Source organism: Pecten maximus, chromosome 1 (genome assembly GCF_902652985.1).
Source record: "Pecten maximus chromosome 1, xPecMax1.1, whole genome shotgun sequence".
Lineage (NCBI taxonomy): Eukaryota > Metazoa > Mollusca > Bivalvia > Pectinida > Pectinidae > Pecten > Pecten maximus.
The window spans coordinates 44,482,162-44,498,878 of NC_047015.1; the positions used below are offsets into that span (position 1 = coordinate 44,482,162).

Sequence of the window (16,717 nt, forward strand, 5' to 3'; positions counted from 1 at the left end):
TCTGGTGACAAAGTGCCCTGTGTGTAGTGGTATCTGGTGACAAAGCGCCCTGTGTGTAGTGGTATCTGGTGACAAAGCGCCCTGTTAGTAGTGGTATCTGGTGACATGGTGCCCTGTTTGTAGTGGCATCTGGTGACAAAGTGCCCTGTTAGTAGTGGTATCTGGTGACAAAGTGCCCTGTTAGTAGTGGTATCTGGTGACATGGTGCCCTGTTAGTAGTGGTATCTGGTGACATGGTGCCCTGTTAGTAGTGGTATCTGGTGACAAAGTGCCCTGTTAGTAGTGGTATATGGTGACATGGTGCCCTGTTAGTGGTGGTATCTGGTGACATGATGCCCTGTTAGTAGTGGTATCTGGTGACATGGTGCCCTGTTAGTAGTGGTATCTGGTGACAAAGTGCCCTGTTTGTAGTGGTATCTGGTGACATGGTGCCCTGTTAGTAGTGGTATCAGGTGACAAAGTGCCCTGTTTGTAGTGGTATATGGTGACATGGTGCCCTGTTAGTAGTGGTATCTGGTGACAAAGTGCCCTGTTTGTAGTGGTATCTGGTGACATGGTGCCCTGTTAGTAGTGGTATCTGGTGACAAAGTGCCCTGTTTGTAGTGGTATCTGGTGATATGGTGCCCTGTTTGTAGTGGTATCTGATGATATGGTGCCCTGTTTGTAGTGGTAATTGGTAACGGTGATGGATGATTTTGTATTTGTTTAGTAAAAAGAATATCCTATTTTTGTCGACGGTGATGGATGTGCCTTTGTTTGAGTATTGTTGTATATTAGTGTCTGTATGATAGAATTCATTTAAGTATGATATATTAAACTTACGTCACTGACGCATTGATTGTCACTGAAATATCCAGACTAATTCCTAGATTTTCCGCCTTAGTTCAAAGCTCTCAAACGCAATCTTTTTTTTTACCATGTGTGGATATTAACTGCGATGGTTTACCGCCATGACTAGTTAACTAATGACGTCTGCTGGGGCCATTAGACTGGCGTGATTATACTACTGTCTCTCGCTTTTGAAAAATACACTCAAAATGGACCTTATTCTCCAGACAGGAAGTGCTTCTCTCCGGGGAAGTTTTACAGCAGCAAATAATATATTCAAATAGATTTTGCTGACAGATCTGACACTTTTGTATAATCTGCTAGATTGGTTACGTTTAAATATACTTGTATATGGTAACTGGTCCTTTGAGGACCTCCTTAACGACTTAAAGTTGGTAAGTTGTGTTTCCCCATAATGGGAATTGTACGTCGTTCAATGCCATGATTCCGTATGGTATGACTACTAGACAGTTAAATGGCTCGCCCTGTGAACTTCTATCGATAAATGTTTTCCTTGTGTATTGGACTCCAATGTGTAAGTATGGTCATGCAGCTCTCTGCTCGAGACGTCACGTACCGATAATTATTTTGTGGAATCAAATTAACCTTTCTTTCAAAAAGAACATAGTATATATACATCACGCATAGCTTTAACTTCCTCATTCTTCTGAGGTTGAGTACAAAAGGACTACATTTAGGCCTGCAAATGTCCAAATTTGGATAAAAAGCGTTGGCGTGGAAAATACAGCTACTCATAATGTAATAATGTGAACATGCTTTTCTAGCTCTGTATCCTGCTCTAGGTGAAAGAGTGCTTTGTATGAGGGAGTATTTATTTATAAAATTGAATTCTTCGGTATTGAGCTCAATTTGTTGAATGTGATGTTATTTCCTTCCTTACGATACTGGAATTGACATGCTACACGGTTACACAAGAGAACATATAGCCAATCAATATGTTACGTCGAGATCTAGCTGTGTCCCTGACGGCCAAACCCTCCATATCTAACTAACTTGAAATCATTTAGATTGATTCTAGAGATTTTTGGTATGTTCAATATCTGATATATATACAATGTATATATAACTGGTGTAGCATTGTCCTTTGTTTCCATACAACCTTGTCTAATGTGATAATTGTTCGAGTATACCTAAATTCGGTTCGGCAGATATTTTAATTAAAAACATCTGAGATCAACTATGTAAATATGTAGTAGGTGATAAGTCGATATGGAATGTTTGTTTAACCTGAATCGTCTTTCAAACCAACGGAATCAGAGACTTAGCCATGTCATGCGGGTGATTTAGGTAGCAGCGTAAATAAATTCCAACGTTCATTTTCCATAAGCACGATGCCATCTTATTCGCAATACCCAGTATTCGTGTTGTGTATATCATCAACATTTGTTGTGAATTTAAAATGTCATATGGGATCATAATGCTTGCAGAAATTACTGAAATTTTACCAGGTTTTTTTTTTGTTTTGTTGAGTATTTTAATTAAAGAAAGTTCTTTCGTGTCATTCAATGGCTTTTTACAGGATTGTATCCTTTTGTTATTCAGACTACATCCGGCGGAAGTACCCACCACGGACACTCCTCCTACTCGAGTGTGAAAAGTGCACATGGACACAGCGACGACAAATCTAACGGAGAAACGAGAAACCACTCTCGACACTCCAACAAGAGGTCGAATTCATCATCATCATCTAACCATTCACACCACCACCATCAATCCCAAAGTCCGCACGTGCAGAAAAATCACAAACGCTCTGCTAATACATCGCCACACACACCTCCGGAAGAGGAAGAGCGGGCAGTTAGGTTAGATTAAAGTTCTTTTGAAATACAATATTGAAAATTTTGGATTTGTTTGAAAAAAATTTACATTTATTAAATTTTGAGTCTTTGCACTTTTCCAGATCTGAGCATTTCATTTCATCTATCACTTAAGGCCCTAAGTTTCACTATATAGTCCTAAAATGACAGCGGTATGGTGAGGTATTATCTATTTTTGATCTACTCTATCTAACTCTCATTTTGTATTGAAAGGTGATAAAGTATTGTTTGTCTTTTGTACAATCTTTTGACAATATTGAATATTGGTGCATAATATATCTCAACTCATCTCATAGAATATGTCACTAATCACAGGACCATATAAATCTGTTTCCAGACTGACTGACCACACAGACGTGACGGTCACGCTGGAATCCACGCCTATTCCAAGGGAGGAAAATGTCCCAGAGGTTGAAATCGTACAACACCACGACCCCGAGAAGTGAAAAAGAACTCTCGGTCAGGACGAGATTTCATGTGTGTTAATAAACCATTGTTTTAGACAATCTTTCAAATTGGGATAAATATGGTGCCTTCTTCTCCCTGTTCCTTTTTTATATAAATCATATTCGTCATGAAGTGCAATAACAATAGGAAATACGTTTACACATTTTATAAACATGAAGGCCAGCGAATCAATATTGACTAAAGCCGAATTATGACCAAAGCGAGGCCGAAATGTGAAAACAGAGAAACAGAACGACACCAATTACAGGTTGTGCTGAGTAGGAGTAGATGCCAAGACTAGTTAGTTCACTAGGACTTCAAGGTGATCGATACGAAAGGACAAGATAGTTTTTACTCTACTGATTTTTGTGATTTGGGCATTACATTACAATTTGTGCGTCATTCAGCTGTGATCGATTTCAGAAAAATAACCGTTAGTTTTGGATGTTGATAGATATATGGATAATTCCGCATTGAGTATGACAAGGTTTTAAAGTAAGACCAGCCCTGACTAAGATGTGAATTGTCAATGATAACGGCCAAGCTATTTTTGGTAGTCCAGACTGCGAGGTAACCAAGACAACCAACGTAACCAAGACAACCATGTACAATGGGACCAGGTTTCTGTGTTGTTGTTAGTGAATATGACCACGTTGCTATGCTGTTACAAAGGAAATGGACCAATTTGTTGTGGTGCGGCGCCACAGCGTGCTGCAATAATACGGGCATTGTCGACGTTGGTAAAAAGATTCTTTTAAAGCATAAAGCATTCAGAAAGATATACAACTAAAAAGCAAAGCTTCACATGGAATACAATTACACAATATACACATCCACCCTTGCAATGCAAACACATCATATCAAACATATATTTGCAATAAACATCGGTGTGATTACAATAGTGAGGAACACTATTAAACGTGCAATAAGTATTATAGGTTAAGTAGGTATACCAATACCGCGTGCCACGTATGAAAGATGCGAACACAGAATATACTCAAATTTGTGTTTTGCTCCAAATATGTACAGTATTTGAAATAGCATCATGCATACACCCCTTTCTGATTAAATATAACCAACTCGATACATCAAATTATAATCAATCGCCAATTTCAGACATAAAAGTACAATGCACTTACCATAACAATCATCAGTCGTATACATCAATAACGTTACTGTATTGAACTGCTAGGACACAATACAGTAATATATCCTTTATTGTCTCAAAATCTAAACCCAATTGGCAAGATTCCATATGAAACAAATTAAAAATGTGCGTTGGAGATTTGATAATAGAAAGGAATGTGATGATCGAGGAGTTGGTACGTCTATATGTCGTTCGAATGAATATCAACTTAAACTGGAACCCCACATTGGAACAAAGAATATGTCAGGAACCATCGATTTTTCTAAGAATATAATCTTCCCCGACGGATCTTGTTATTTCTGCATACCAGTTTTCTGCCTAATGTTGCTGAAGCCGATGCACAGTTTTGTTTCATACTCCGCGTCCACCGAGGATAAAGCATCTCCCCGCTTGCATATGGTATATAGGTCATGTTACAAGCGGATGTTGTGATGTTCTGTATAGGCAAATCATTTTTTAATGTTATTTGATCAGATTCCAGAAACAAAAATGGTATCTAGGCAACGATGGTGAAGAAAAAAGATAGGATAGCTTAAAACCAGGTTGTAATATGGTAAATAATGTAGAAATATATAGAGGCTCTGTATATCCTGGTGCGAATTTTCGTACAAAATGTCATAAATAGAGCTTCTGTTTTACAAGGAATATATGTTATGTTATGGAGTGTACTCTAAATAAACCGCGAAAGTCAGGTGTTTTTGTTTTTGTTTTGTTTTGTTATGGCTCCATAACATGAAATATATTAAAGTTAATCCTTGGAGTTTAAACTATTGTGCACAATCCCTGTGAAAATCCACAAACTATTGCGCCACTTTATCAGCCAATGAAAAGCGACGTCACAAACGCCGACGACATAGTTTACGTTATAGGCTGATAATGTAATATTTAGGCCAATGAAAACGCTTGTTACAAGCAAGATTAAACCTTTCATTTATATCTCAATAACAAAGCATCGTGTTTAACATCAGAAGAATCCATTAAGGATTTATTTATGGAAACGTTTCGTGTTTACAAATGGTTGTATATATTATATATAATTTATATATACCACTTACATTAAATGAGAATACTACAAAACAATAACAAATCAAAACGGTAAATGATTATTAATTAGTATTACCCAGTATTCTCTATTTTTTTTCAAATTGTGTTATTGATGTGTTGGATGTGTTGCTTTTAGTTTAAAACTTTTACATAGCTATTGATACCATGGGTGTCTCTGACAGGTTACTAGTCAACAAACACCGGAAAACGTCCGCTAATCTTCCCATCAGAAACTAAGGGAAAATACGTTTTTACCACTGTATTTTCAAAACAGTATATTTCGTAGCGAAGTTCATGAATTTCTAGTTTTTGCTTTCAGACTAACACTACTTAAACGTTTACCCGATCCCTAGAATACAAAGAGACACCCTTGGTTGTGTAATGTAACAGATGATCTAGTGAGCTTTGTAGTTTTATCTGTTGTTTTAGCTCATTTTTATATTAAAGTAAATCATCATTGGAAATATTTTTTGCGATAGTATTTTGTCAACATTGATTGATTTTCGTAAAGATATTTATATTTCGACGTAACAAAACATAATAACGCCATTTTGTTGTCAGTTTTATGTGGACACTTGTTATATGTGCTGTTGATAAATTGACTTGTAATCTTGATATATATATGTGTGTATACAATGTTTAGTCACGATTCATTTTACAAAATTATCAACTATGTTCGGTGAGTAGCCAAACTATGTAAGATCATTGTTTTGAAATACGGGATAAGTATGGGCGGCGGAAAAATCAATGTTCAAAACCAAACCAATAGACAGTATATTTTATAACACAGCGCCATCTAGCGTCAGTTTGTGAGTTCATTGATTTAGATTTCTTGATTCTGCAGCCGTGATTATTGATTTCCGTTTGTCTATTGGTTTGGTTTCCTTGTCTATTGGTTTGGTTTCCTTGTCTATTGGTTTGGTTTTCATGTCTATTGGTTTGGTTTTCTTGTCTATTGGTTTGGTTTTGAACATTGATTGTTCCATAAAATATGTTGATTTGAAAAGGATGTCTATTGATATGATTTTTGACATTGGTTTTGTTTAAATGGATTTTTTCCCTTTCCGCCGCCCATAGATAAGGGTTTTTTCCCCAATACCAGTCAATTAAATAGATGCGTCAGTAATAGTCGAAGACTAATAAGTGACGTCAACAACCATTTTGTTTACATTTTTTAATGAAAGTGATAATTTGTTTCCGATTTTTTTATAGATCATCTCTCGCCAGATGATACATATAGTAAACAATGATCATATCATCCATATTCCCTAGACAGAAAATGTCACATCTATCACTCCTCTAGACGAAATAGAAAATAATTCCTATTCAGGTCCGAGACTTCATAACGAATCATATCACATTGAGAGGGGCATACATCGATTTATCACAGTTCAAATGCTTCTCATTTGTCTAGATTTTGATAACTGATGCCTTGGTCAGGTCTATCCAATAACGATACACCGTGGTTTCTTTCCTATTGGGCCCGTTACCTCCAAATGATTAATTTCAAGAATGAAACGAATTAAATACGAACGAAGATGTTCAGATGTTAAAACTTACATGAAGGTAGTTGGACATCACGCCTACAAATACGTTTTACTCAGGATCATAAACGTGAACTTTAGATGAATGTTTTCATGGTCATCTGCTTATTGTTATAATATTATTACTAATTCATGTATACCTATACATTTTTCGATACGACAAAACAGGATTTGCGCATAGGTATAACTCATATCAGTTTGATTAAGGTATAGCTCCCATTTCATCTTAACAGGAGACGTATCGGTAGATGGAATTCGCTTATTTGTTATGTCTTCTGGAAAAAAGTATATTAAGCAGCCACATATCTTGGTGTTAAAACATTTTACCAACAATTCAAGTCCAGATATGACTAAGTCTATCATCAGAGATAGGTTATATGAGACTGTAAGCTTAAATGATGCCAATACAATTTGCTCGCACACCTTGACCTACTAATAAATCCTGTTTAAATCAGACTGTAAGTTCAACATCTCATATTATGTAAGATTTGTCGACATAATTCATATAATTCTTGCTTGCAACATACTTTACAAAAATAGAAAGAGCTATTTATGAGTGAAATTAAACTTTACCTTGAGGCTCTGTCTTTAACTAGGTACGTGTGAAATTAAACTTGACCTACTGGTTCTGTCTTTAACTAGATACGAGTGAAATTAATCTTGACCTTGTGGCTCTGTCTCTAACAAGGTACGTGTGAAATTAAACTTGACCTACTGGTTCTGTCTTTAACTAGATACGAGTGAAATTAATCTTGACCTTGTGGCTCTGTCTCTAACTAGGTACGACTGAAATTAATCTCGACCTTGTGGCTCTGTCTCTTACTATGTACGAGTGAATTTAAACTTGACATGATTCTATTCCTAGTTAGGTACGAGTGAAATTAATCTTGACACGGCTCAGTTCCTAGTTAGGTACGAGTGAAATTAAACTTGACCTTGTGGTTCTGTCTTTAACTAGATACGAGTGAAATTAATCTTGACCTTGTGGCTCTGTCTCTAACAAGGTACGAGTGAAATTAAACTTGACCTACTGGTTCTGTCTTTAACTAGGTACGACTGAAATTAAACTGGACCTTGTGGCTATGTCTCTAACTAGGTACGACTGAAATTAAACTGGACCTAATGGCTCTGTCTCTAACTAGGTACGACTGAAATTAAACTGGACCTAATGGCTCTGTCTCTAACTAGGTACGACTGAAATTAAACTGGACCTTGTGGCTATGTCTCTAACAAGGTACGAGTGAAATTAAACTTGACCTACTGGTTCTGTCTTTAACTAGATACGAGTGAAATTAATCTTGACCTTGTGGCTCTGTCTCTAACTAGGTACGACTGAAATTAATCTCGACCTTGTGGCTCTGTCTCTTACTATGTACGAGTGAATTTAAACTTGACATGATTCTATTCCTAGTTAGGTACGAGTGAAATTAATCTTGACACGGCTCAGTTCCTAGTTAGGTACGAGTGAAATTAAACTTGACCTTGTGGTTCTGTCTTTAACTAGATACGAGTGAAATTAATCTTGACCTTGTGGCTCTGTCTCTAACAAGGTACGAGTGAAATTAAACTTGACCTACTGGTTCTGTCTTTAACTAGGTACGACTGAAATTAAACTGGACCTTGTGGCTATGTCTCTAACTAGGTACGACTGAAATTAAACTGGACCTAATGGCTCTGTCTCTAACTAGGTACGACTGAAATTAAACTGGACCTTGTGGCTATGTCTCTAACAAGGTACGAGTGAAATTAAACTTGACCTTGTGGTTCTGTCTTTAACTAGATACGAGTGAAATTAAACTTGACCTACTGGTTCTGTCTTTAACTAGATACGAGTGAAATTAAACTTGACCTACTGGTTCTGTCTTTAACTAGATACGAGTGAAATTAAACTTGACCTACTGGTTCTGTCTTTAACTAGATACGAGTGAAATTAAACTTGACCTAATGGCTCTGTCTTTAACTAGATACGGGTGAAATTAAACTGGACCTTGTGGCTCTGTCTCTAACAAGGTACGAGTGAAATTAAACTTTACCTTGTGGTTCTGTCTTTAACTAGATACGAGTGAAATTAAACTTTACCTTGTGGCTATGTCTCTAACTAGGTACGACTGAAATTAAACTGGACCTTGTGGCTCTGTCTTTAACTAGGTACGACTGAAATTAATCTCGACCTTGTGGCTCTGTCTCTTACTATGTACGAGTGAATTTAAACTTGACATGATTCTATTCCTAGTTAGGTACGAGTGAAATTAATCTTGACACGGCTCAGTTCCTAGTTAGGTACGAGTGAAATTAAACTTGACCTTGTGGTTCTGTCTTTAACTAGATACGAGTGAAATTAATCTTGACCTTGTGGCTCTGTCTCTTACTATGTACGAGTGAAATTAATCTTGACACGGCTCTGTTCCTAGTTATGTACAGTTATCTCCGATATCCACACGACGTAGCATTGACTATACATTGGACATTAGCTTAGGTACTGTATTCTCATTTTCAAATTCAGAACACTTGTTAGGAACGCTATATTTCAGTAACAGATCTATCTCAGAGGCACTAGCTGACTAAATCCATCATCTGATATATACTCGGAATAAAACATTTGAAATAAAACGTACCTGGAAGTTTTCTTTGGGGCAATGTTTTTTATATTGTTTTTTACTTCTACATTATATGCTAGTTATAACCACTACGCAAGGCATGTTGTGCCACACTCAAGCAATATACATAACTTTATTTTGATATATTTAGAAAGTTTCTAATAAGATGAAAATATGAAGTTTTAATGAATTTTCTTTTCACCCTTAAATCCCTCGTGGGACCACTTTGTGTATGCTGCGATATTTGAACCTCTTTTAATGGGAGCAATGTTCCTTATAAAACACATATATATGATTATATTTTGTATTTATGTTGCATTAATGAAATGTACAGTTGTATATAATACCAATATCTAATATAAGATTAACTCCTATTTTGAGCATTGTTTGTAAGAATTTAATAATTTAAAGGTGTCCAATGTTTTATGGTCGTGGTTGTTTGTAAAAGGAAGTGTATTCAACTACACGACATTCGGTCATACAAACGACCGCCATTGAAAATGAAACCGTTTTGTTAAGTTCTCTCTGAGACAAACAGGTGTGATGTTTACCGTGGTATCATTTTGTGTACATTCCATTAGTTACACACATGTGTACGTTTATTAAATCTCCGTGTATATATCGTAATTAATAAATAACTATTTAAATTATAAGCGACTTGTTGTTTGTACAGAAGTACTTAGGATGTCGTTTACTTTGACTTTCAATATTTCAGTAGTAATCAATCACTAAACAGCACACTAAATCTGGAGGAATTAAGACTGGTATTCAACATATCATTTCTCTTTTTGTGTATAGGTGTTAAACTCCACGGGGGTAATACTTCGCGGTTGTAACAGTTCGTAGGTTATTGCATTTCAGGCAACACCACCTAGTAAATATTCTACAGTGAACACTTTTACAATATTTGTTGATCTATTCTCTGGGTGTTTATTTTCGCGCTATATTAAATGACCGCGAATATAGCGAAATTAAATCCCCGCGAAAATTACCAACTTTACAGTATTTCATCGTTCTTCCAGATGATCCCATGTTAAACTTACCAATGTTCTAGACCGTAATGGTTTTTTTTCATATCATTTAACATTATTCAAATTATTGGAGGTTTCCTAAATACTGTTCAATGATAGTAAAATGTATGGTATACATGTAATATAAATTAAACAAGAAAACCATGTTAAGCGTGTAGTGGTTATAAACAAAGAATATTCAATAAAATAATATGAACAACTTATAGATTGAAATGGAGAATCTTCATACACGACAATTAGACCAGGTGTTTCAGTAGGGTAACCGTCATCTTCTCCGTCGACCATGAACACCATTTTGATATAGGTTCTGGTTATGTCACATCCTCATAATGGGAGCTAACATTGTAATATCGAAACTACAAGGCATATCAAACACTTCCTATTACAGGTGAAAATATATTACCTACCCCTGAGATGATGATGAGAACCATACCATAACATTGTCATTTTTTCATCAAGCTGTATATCTCTCGAAATCCTAAAGTTTCTGTCAACATCTGACATATGTTGTCATGGACATAGTGAAACTGGAACTTCCTTGTGTGTCGAGTCAGTTGTAACATTAAACGTAGGTTGTGGAAGCAACGAACTTGCTATCTCGAAATGGAATTTTACACTTAGGGATTTGAAATAATCCTGCTTCACATCGGTCACTTGCAAAGCTGATCCAGTTTTATTACATTGTACGGAAATTTGGAGTAAACCATTTAATACAGTTTAGGTTGTTTGTGGTATATCCGATCGCCATGGTCAACATTTTTGTAGTGAATGACATCAATCAAATTGAAATCGTAAGGCCTTTATCGCTTGACACAATGCTGTGTCAGGACCGTATTGTAGTTGGGTTGACAGGATATATGGATAAAGGTTGAGCAGACCTTTTTTTTTCTTGTAGACCTATGTTTTCTAACAATAAATTATTTTCCAAATGCTACCACGAATTGTCGAGAATTGGGACTTGTTTTTGAGGCAAACGATGGGCTATTGTGGATCGGATATCATCTTATTAGCAAAACAACTGTGACCTGGTCCACGCATTTCAAAATATCTGCAAAACCCTGGGCCCTTTTAGAAACACGAACGTCATTAATCAAACAATCGTTGTTGTTTTTTTTTTGCTTATTTTTTATTTTTTAACTTCTTCTTAAATTATAACCTGTAACTTGTAACTTAGTGTCGCTCTGAATTGCTGTGTATCAATTAGGCTGAATGGGAGAGTTTACTTTGGCTAATTATATACAACGACATCCTCAGATGAGTATCCTCGGGGAACGGAGCTTCGCTACACCACTAATTATCAGTGCTAGAGGTACAAACGCGCTGCTAATTAAACACTTGGCAGCCACTAATTCCGGGATACAAATTACAGGATTTTGACACGGAAATGAGACACCATATTTAGTGTGTTATCGGAACTGGAATTCTTCTGTGAAATATCTCTTTTGTCTGTATCGTTACACTATTCGTCATCAGTGGGTCTTCGACAAGAAAGCATCAGGTTTGAACGGCCCATCCTTGAATGCGATACGACGTTTTTGATTGGTTACGGGAATGTCGCGTGCCAATCAGAAACGTTGTATCAATCAAGGACATGCTGTTCAAACATGATGGAAGTCTTTTTGATGATAATTCTCTGAGCCATTGATTTGAACCGAAATAGTTTCATGAATGTATTTTGTTGACTATGGCAAGCTAAATTTTGTGTGACAAGGAAATGTGTTTTCCCATTTTTCCCCAGTTACGGATGTATAGTAAACGCGTACTAAGCATCTTCTGAGCATTGTCCTAACCTTTGCGTGTGTCATTTTAAAGGTTTGACATTCGTATGAAAGGTTAGAGTATTTCTTTAAAATGGACCATAGAATCTGACTTCATTTGTAGACTGAATCGAACTTTAATTTACATGTCTCGGATTTTGTCCCCATGTCAGGGTGATTGGACTCGAGAGCATTCCGGATCATAGGAACGTGTCAAGCCCCTGTGACCTCAATAACCTTATTCACATCTCCATTATAGTAAGGGACGCTAAACAAGTTAAACCTGAATATCTATTTTTAGTAAGCTCCTACAAGAAAAGACTCTAAACGTCTTTGTGTAATAAGAATGAGCTGGAGTTTACCCTTGATTTGTGTTTGTGACCAGACATGAGCCATAGGCATTTTCTTTCAAATCCAATGTAAAACGTATCTCCAGGTTCTCACATAAAAGGAAAGAGCTAGAATTGTTTGTGTCCATGCGTATTTTACTGAGATCAGCCTAGTGAAGATTTCAGACAATAACAATTAAGTAAATCGACTTCAGTATTTCTAAATGTTGTGTAATCACTTGTTTGTGACATTCACAAACATAAACTCTTTGTCACGTTGAATGAATCAACTCTAAATCGCTGGTCCAATCAACCACTGTCGCTCTAAGGGTCTTTCATGTTAGCGGGGATACGTACTGGGTTGATTCGGTCCCGGATTCGATTCACGTCATTGCAGCTTCCGGGTCTCTGACTCAATGATAACTGGCCGCCATAGTTTGACATTTACGTTTCTAAAACTAGATAATCCCAACTGATGCCATTACGTAGTCAAGGCGATCTCGATTCTTTGCAAACCGGAAATTGAGGTTGGTATCCATCAAACGATCTGACGTAAATAGTTGCCGCCTTTGACATTTTTGTTTGATTCTCTAACGGGAGAAAAGGTATTCCGGAATAGATAGAATCAGGTTATGGATTCAGCTTCCCTTTTGAAATTTGGAAATAACATGCCAATCCAAGTTAACATTTATGAACCAAATGATCTATCACATGCGTTTTAGGAAATCATTCAACGTTTTAGAGATATTTTCTATATACAGATATATCTTAAAACGAAAAAGAGATATCGCATATTACTTTTAGATATTTTTATATCTTAAAAATACAGTGTATTTCTATTTATCATATATATAAATATCTCTTATTCTTCAAAAGATGACATCGTCTGAAAACATAAACGAGTCAGACAACAGAGGGACACGATTTGGTTCCATTATTGGCATGTCAATAGTCTGTTGGAAGATCTGTTTACAACAAAGATGTTGTCAATCAGAAAATCAGTCATTCTCATGATTTCATCTTCGCTGTATTTTTATTGACCCTACCCTACAATTAAGTAGGCTATTCGTCTTATTTCGGAAAAAAAACTGACATCACCAGAGAAAGAAGACTTATCTCAAGTTTGGAATGGAGAATGGTAGCGTAAAGAATGGGAAAAGAAAAGTTTTGATAAACGAAAAGGACTGAATAACTACTCCAGTCAGCAATAAAACGTTGTTAAAAGGAGTTTTAATGGAATTTAGGAATCCAATATTAACAAGGCGGGTCCGTATCCATATCATAATTTCGTATTTTGAAAGCAACAAAACTATTGATGTAATGTAAATGATAATCATGTGATTTCTAATAATCTATTGATAAGTTCTGACAATGAACATTTTAGTTGTCCTGAACGAGATCCAGGTCAATAAACAAGTCGAACGATCACATGTCAGAGCTATTTCTCCTAGTCGCGCGTGTAAAGAAAACTACATTTAGATAAAATAAATTAATTGTATATTATGGACAACGTGTTGTGACCGAAATGTTCCTTAACGTGACATGACAGGGTTACCAGTCCGTTTACTAGACACCGACAAGGTCATAAAGAACGAGATGCATTTCGTCTTGGTTGTTAATAAAACCGGTTTTCTATAGCATTGATTCTAGATTTACACAAAGTAGGTTGCTGAATAGTTAAATTTCTCAGTTCCGAAAAAAAAGGTCAGTGTTCTATACAATTTTTTTTAATCAATAACGGTTTTCGTCTCTCTAATGAGATGTAATTGTACAAACATTGCAATTACAAATATCCACGGCATATTTCAAACTGTTCGAACACGTCAAATTATCAGTAATAAAATCCTCCATTTTTCACGCATTGCACACTGCACCGTCAGAAGCACAGGATAACAACTGGTTTAAAGCCGCATTAAGGTATCTTGTGGCCTATACCGAGGGATCGAATGTTAAATCATTGCGAGGGGTTTGTTTTCAGGCTGCAGTCATCAGTTTCACGTGACCTCCTACGCACATAGGACTGACACGTACAAAGATTCCGAATCACTTAGCTTCACGTTATATGGCCATAGTGGTGTATAAAAGTGGAACTGTCATTTGGGAACCTCTGGAATGTTGAGCGGGAGGAATCGCCCCGTGTGGCTGTTCATGTGATGGAAACTTTCAAACGTAGAAAACTATAACCATAAAATAATTTTATCAGCAGTCAGTCCAAAGTTTTTCATCATTTTAATTGTTCTTTTTATCAGTATGCATTTAAAACAGAATATTAATAAGTTTCACTATCATTGTTGTTTAAATGTTTATTAATCACATCAAGGAAGCATATCAATGTTTGATAAAATGAAAAATGCAACAACTGTGACAAACAGTCTGCCATCTACATATTTGTCAAAATCGGAGGGAAATATTGATTTTTTTAAAATTCAGCAATAGATGTGATACTACAAATCATCTAAATTGTAAAAGCGAGTACGACAGTTCTTTCTATAAAAGTTTTGATAGAATATTCCTATAACTAAGCATAGAATATTATACTGCTTTCGTCTGTGTTGATGACATTGAAAAGTTTTCCATCCCCATCACAAAAAGAAGTACAATATGGTTACTCGTACTTGAATGTAAATATTACAGTGGTCGTCAATACGATAGTCAAATGTAACTTCTCCATGGTATGTTTACATCAACTGCGATCGGTATTAATTGATGTTTGATATTTAACCCTGCAACGAAAATGTCATTCAACGACTTTTTGATGTGTAACAAGTAGGGTTTTTTTCATTATTTTGACAAAAACCTTTTTCATTGTTTTGACAAAAACCTTTTTCATTGGTTATGACAAAAACCTTTTTCATTGTTTTGACAAAAACCTTTTTCATTTGAATGTAAGACGCATAAAATATTTTTTTCTTTCTTAACACAAATTCAAACCTTTTCGATGTGTTCCTGTTTTTACGTACAGAGAGAGATGAACCCGCTGATGAGTCTTTGATTAAATCCTTGATGTTCTCTGATAATAAAACACACGAATCCATACAGCGGGTGTCCTTTTTCTAATGCTACAAAGGTCATTCGTAAACGCGAAATTAAACTAGCGCGCCACAAATGTATTTGTGCAGAAGAAATTTGTCGTAATAGACCCATTATTGTTGAAGTCAAACTCAAGAAATATGTTCTATTATAATTCTCGAATACTAGTAGTCCATTGGAATTGTCTGCGAAATACATCCATCGAAATTCGTTTTTCTGTGTGGTTTCATGTCGATTTAAAATGCATTGATATCGATTAAGAGGCCATAGCCGGGAATATCCTTAATATACAGTAATAGCGATTTAGAGGTCACAGCCGGGATTAGCGATCTGAAGGTCATAGCCGGGAATATCCTTAATATACAGTAATAGCGATTTGGAGGTCACAACCGGGATTAGCGATTTGAAGGTCATAGCCGGGAATATCCTTAATATACAGTGATAGCGATTTAGAGGTCACAGCCGGGATTAGCGATCTGAAGGTCATAGCCGGGAATATCCTTAATATACAGTAATAGCGATTTAGAGGTCACAGCCGGGATTAGCGATTTGAAGGTCATAGCCGGGAATATCCTTAATATACAGTAATAGCGATTAGGAGGTCACAGCCGGGATTAGCGATTTGAAGGTCATAGCCGGGAATATCCTTTGGAACATTAGTACGGACGAGAACAGCTACAATTGTTTATCCAAAGTTTATTTTTCATCCGGAAAGCGTTGTATTTGAACGTAGATTACTCGGTCAGTGATTGCCAAAATATTTAAGTTAAATTTGTATATCTACCTCGTAAAATACCGGTACGTGTTTGGGATTTCTCTATAGCCTTATGTTTACAATTATCGACACAATTAGTGACGTATAACCACATATACTTGCTCCTCTGAGGGATCCTCCAAAGGTAGCCATGGAAACCGTATAAAGATAGCCATGGAAACCATAAAGAGAAAATAGCCACGGAAACCATATACAGTAGGGAACATTAAGTTTAGTAATTCATTTTCTTAGCACGTTTTCCCCTAACGTATTATATCGAATCTACACGTGTCCCAAATCTTACTTCGCACAACAAGTTACAGAAGGTTAATGTATTAATACAGATGAATTGACATTGTGGCAATGGAAAC

General features: G+C 36.2%; 1 protein-coding gene across 1 annotated transcript in view; it reads left to right on the forward strand.

Annotated features, from left to right (window-relative positions):
* The window catches only part of LOC117334618, a 73,511-nt gene extending 63,416 nt beyond the window's left edge, over positions 1 to 10,095 (forward strand). The window contains exons 4-7 of the mRNA XM_033894323.1: positions 2,392 to 2,651; positions 3,004 to 7,760; positions 8,583 to 8,858; positions 9,129 to 10,095. Coding sequence (XP_033750214.1) covers positions 2,392 to 2,651; positions 3,004 to 3,112 — 369 coding nt within the window. The 3' untranslated portion in view covers positions 3,113 to 7,760; positions 8,583 to 8,858; positions 9,129 to 10,095. The remainder of the gene's footprint in view (positions 1 to 2,391; positions 2,652 to 3,003; positions 7,761 to 8,582; positions 8,859 to 9,128) is intronic.
* Positions 10,096 to 16,717: the final 6,622 nt, after the last annotated feature.